This window comes from Meleagris gallopavo, chromosome 22, assembly GCF_000146605.3.
Source record: "Meleagris gallopavo isolate NT-WF06-2002-E0010 breed Aviagen turkey brand Nicholas breeding stock chromosome 22, Turkey_5.1, whole genome shotgun sequence".
In the NCBI taxonomy this organism is placed as follows: domain Eukaryota; kingdom Metazoa; phylum Chordata; class Aves; order Galliformes; family Phasianidae; genus Meleagris; species Meleagris gallopavo.
In genome coordinates this window covers 13,562,893-13,567,617 of record NC_015032.2, presented here as the reverse complement: position 1 = coordinate 13,567,617, position 4,725 = coordinate 13,562,893, and the positions used below count along the sequence as shown (strand labels likewise).

The 4,725-nt window shown below is 62.7% G+C and overlaps 1 protein-coding gene across 1 annotated transcript; it reads right to left on the bottom strand.

The window, feature by feature from the left end:
* Nucleotides 1-4: 4 nt before the first annotated feature.
* On the bottom strand, nucleotides 5-4,719 carry LOC104914105 (cerebral cavernous malformations 2 protein-like; the record flags this gene model as incomplete). The annotated part of the gene is made up of 5 exons (XM_010722674.1): nucleotides 1,366-4,719; nucleotides 1,042-1,209; nucleotides 784-867; nucleotides 507-690; nucleotides 5-87 (listed from the first exon to the last, which is right to left on the bottom strand). Coding segments are annotated over exons 1-5 (549 nt in total), but the record flags the coding sequence as incomplete, so codon positions are not given.
* Nucleotides 4,720-4,725: the final 6 nt, after the last annotated feature.

The window sequence follows — 4,725 nt, the reverse complement described above, 5'->3', positions numbered from 1 at the left end:
TCCCCGAGCGCTTCTCCGCCGGGAGCACCTCCGGCACCGGGGCCGCTTCGGGGTATGCGCCAGCGGGGACTGGGTCCACTCCCAGGCCTGGAGGCAGCGAGGAGGGTCGGGGCATCAGACCGGGGACGCCAGCTCTCAGGCCTGCCCCATCCCACTGACTGGGTGGGCTTAGGGATGCACCCATGCCCAGTCTGGGGCTCAGCCCCCTCCCCAGGAGCCTGGCTGTGGCTTGCTGCTGAGCCTGGGTTTGCTGAGCACCAGAGCCCCTGTTCCCTCATCTGGGCTGGATGCAGTGAGGGCGGGGGGCACTTCCCACATCCTCTCCTGCTGCCATTAAGTGCAGCTGGGGCTGAGGGAACAGCTGGGAGCTGTCTGCAGGAGCAATGGGAGCAGTGGGCAGCTGCTGCACGTGGTGATGCCCTGTCAGAAGATGGAGCTGGCTCCTCCCCATCGCATGAGGGTGCCAGGTGCTTGGGGCCAGCTGTATTGCAGTGGGGTGCCTGCACCTGTTTTGAGGATGAGGAGGTGCAAGGCATCGTCACGCAGGTAGGAGGCTGCGGCGATCTCATGCGTGGGGATGCGCAGGATCAGCTCCTCATTGTCACGCCAGGTGAGCAGCAGGCAGCGGGCAGACAGGCTCAGGATGCTGTCCTGCTCCGGGGTCGTCTGCAGAGGCAGCTCCTTCAGCTGCTGCAAGTAGGGAACATTCTGGGGTGTGGGGACTTGATGCTACTGTGGGGTAGCACTGTGGGGTGACAAATGGAGTGTTGGGCACTCCCTTACCCTGGCAGTGTCCAGCAGCTGCAGCACCTCATCCCGGCTGGAGGGGTTCAGCGAGGCTGTTACCCAGGTCAAGTGGCCCAAAAACTGGGAGGACAGAGCCTGGGGTACTTTTGGGATGCAAAATCGGCCCCCCCGGTATGCAAGAGGAATAAAACGCAGGGCCATGGGGAGCACACCTGCACCTCCCTGCTCTCCCAGTCTCTGGGCAGAAGGGGACCAGAAACACTCCCAGCCCTTGCAGGTAACCCCCTACTTTACCTTCACCTCCTTCTCCACATAGTCATGCAGCAGGATCTGGGGGTCGATCAGGTAGTCGGGGGGGTACAGCGGCACTGAGTGCAGCGGCCGCCGGTAGACACTGCTGCGGAGAGCTGCCCTCCGTGCAGCCTTGGGGAACACCAGGCGTCGGATGGGCGACACGAAGCCCTGCGGGGTGTGGGCACACATCAACGCAGCTCCTCCCTGCTCGATTCCCCTGAAACCTGGGGGGCTCAACCACAGCATCGAGGGGACCCCCCCATCTCCCAACCCTCATCCCGGCACTCCAAGACCCAAGGAGCCATGGCCCCAGAACGCACACACCTTCTTCCCTTTCTTGGTCTCGCAGTCCATGGCGCTGCTGCCGTCCTTTCTGTCCAACGCCTTTGTTGTTTTCCTGTCGGAAACTCCACCAGAATGGCTCGGATGTGAGTTCCTGCCCCTCCGCGGGTGCTGGGCTGGACTGGGCTGGGACTGGGACTGACAGTGGAACTGGAGTTTGTCTGGGCTGGGCCTGAGACCAGAACTGATATGGGATTGGGATTGAGCTGGGACTGGTGCTGGAACTGGGACTGAGACTGGGACTGGGACCAGAACTGGTATGAGACTGGCATGGAACTGAGACTGGGACTGGTACAAGACAGTGACTGTGGGTAGTATGGGGCTGGGACTGGGTCTGGACCAGGTCCAGAACAAGAGCTGAGGTACCTGTGCACTATGCAGCAGATCAGCCCCTGCCCCTCACTACCACGGGGATCCCAAGGACCCCTGTCTGCCTCCTGGCATGGAGGACGACTCCATCTTGAGGCCACACAGCAATGCCCAAAGCTCTCTGACCCTAGGGCAGCCCACGGACCCCTGCTTTGGGACTGGGGGTCAGATGGTGAATAGGGCCCCCCGGCATGGAGGAGGTTGGACTGGGATCGCTGGCGACGGGGCTGTGTCCAGCAGTTTCCTCCCCAGCACATCACATCCTGCCCACACACCCCTTCCCTGCCAGAGACAGCAGGGCTGAGGGTCCCAAGCAGGTGGCTCATCCACAGCTATTCCCAAATGTCCCCAGCATCCTGGGAGCTCCACTTCAAGGCCCTGAGCCTGACAGCATGGGGGGGGCTGGGGAGAGCCGGAGGAGCCAGCAAGGAAAAGGCTCTAGCAGGCAGTGCTTATTGAAATGAATTTAATATCTCATGTTGCAGCAAAATTAAAAATATACAAAAAGTTTGTGGTATACAAAAAAGTCTCGGTCAGACCCCGGTCTCTCGCTCATCCCCTGCCCGTGCCAAGGGTCCCAGAGAAGAAGGTGGCACACAGAGTATTTACAGTACATGACAGCCGGGATCCCAGGTCCCAAGCACCAGGGGGGGACGTGGCTGAGACCCTCAGTCCCTGCTGGGGAGAAACAGCCCCAGCCCAGAGCAGCGGGGCCCGGTCTTGGTCCGAGCTGCATCCCCCATTCCCTGAACTTGGGGCGGTCCCGCTTTCCCCGCCAGGACTGAGGTCTCTCAGAGCTTCCCCTTCCCCAGCTCAACCCCAGCTCGAGCCCTCTTGGTGCAACCCCAGCAAGTGCTGCTGTCCTGACACTGCTGCCATCGTCACTGCTGCCAGCTGGGCTTGATTCCCCTGGCACTGCCCATTCAGCCTGGCTGGAGCAGGGCTGGGGAGCCACCAGGCTCGGGGGCCATGAGGACAAAGCAATGGAGTGGCCATGTGCCATCCCACACAGCCCCACACTGCAGCCTCTGCCCTGATCCCGACATGGGAGCAGCCCGGGTCTGAGGGTACCGTGGCATGAGTGCATAGAAAAGAGTCCCTATGACCTGTGCCCCTGGGAAGGGCACGGGCTGCACCTCAGCCCAGGTGGCGTGGCTCCACATGGCGGTCACGGGCAGAGGGCTGCAGCATCCAGCACCAGCATGGCACTGATGTGGCAACAGCATGGCACCAGCACAGCAACTACTCGGTGGCTGGGATGCTCCAAGCTGCTGGCACCTGGCTGCTCCATGCCCAGCTAGGTCCCGTCTTCCATTACACTTCCCTGAGGATAAGGGCTGCCTCCTCTGCTGGGACTCGGCTGGGGCTGTCCTGGGGCTCGGTGGGACAGAGTGGGATTTTTTGCCCATTCCTAGTGGTAGAGGAGGAGTGAGGGTCGCGGGGGAGGGGGGCCCAGCCCTCTGCCCAGACCCAGCTCTGCTCTGCGCCCTCCTCCAGAAAGGTTCCGAGGCATTCAGATAGCACCAGTTAGCACCAGTGACCCCACGTGGCCCACCCCAGCCTGCACTCATCCCTCGAGCTACGGAGAAATGGGAAACAAAAGCAATGCAGCCCGATGGGCACCTCCCAGCACCATGGGACACCGCAGGAACACCGGGGCTGGAGGAAGGCACCGGGGCTGTGAGGGGCTCTGGGTGGGATGTGTGTCCAGAGGACAGCAGATCTGCCCTGCGAACCCAGCTGCAAACACACACACACACACACACACACACACACACAGGGCACAAACACAGGGTGGGGGTACATTCAGCACAGCCCTTAGGGCAGGGGGCACTGCGGGCTGGGACCAAGCCACGCACACATTCAAATGCAGAGCCCAGGGCAGCCCTGCTCCTCTGGGGAGGAAGTAGGGGGCTGGGGGCATCGTCCTGGCTCAGGTTCCCACTGCTGAGCGTGGGGGGCTGATGCTGATGGGGGGTGGATGGAGACGATCCCGGCTGGGGAATGGAGAGAAGAATGAATGAGAGTGAATGTGACTTTGGGGAGCCCCCGGGCACATCACCACTGCCTTGCACAGTCCTCCCAGTGCCAGCCAAGCCCTGCCCCACCAGCGTCAGTGGAGGTAGAAAATGTCACACAGAATGTCACCCGTCTGGTGAAAACCAACACAATGCAATGAAGTGGTTCCCAGAAGGGCAGGAGGGAGTGGAGAGGTGCTGTGCCTCCCACCACTGGCCTCAGGGCCAGGATCTCTGTCCCATGCATGGAGCAGTGACCCCAGGGGGTGGGGGAACAGCCGGAACACGTGCGGGGGAATTGAGGCTGAAATGAAGGAGAACAAGGGGGGCTGCCCCGGCCCTATGCCACGCACTACTTGAGGTCGACAGGAGCCCCAGACTCCAGTACAGCCCCACTCCACACCCTTCAGCCCCATGGCTCTCCCCCAGCACCCACATTCTCCACATTCCCCCGTGCTACGTCCCGCTGTGCCCAAAGCCCCTCACCAAACGGGCTGCTCCCGTGCACCCCGCAGCCCCCACCCTGTGCCACCGACCTGGCGGCTCAGGCACAGGTGAGGTATTTTGGCAAGGACGAGCCCCCGGCGCACGGCCAGCCCGTGGGGGGATAGCACCAAGGGACCTCACCGGCCCCTGCCCGCGGGGCGCTCGGCACGGCCACCCCTAAGTGCCGGCAAACCGAAAAGAAAGGCAAAACGCTGCGAAGAGACGGAACAGCCCGGCCGGGGACGCCCCTGCCCTACACGGTGGTCTCATACTCCAGGAGCTCCTGGGACACTCCTGCTGTGCGGTACTGCAGGCGCGGGGTGCTGGGCGAGGCGTACTCCAGCGCCAGGATGGTCTTTCGCAGGCGCCGGTCGATGAAATGGGCGTCCCAGGCCGGGTACTTCTTCCTGGGGAGGTCTATGCGGATGACGGGTCCCTCTGTCCGTGGGGTGCGGGCGGCCGGCGGCGC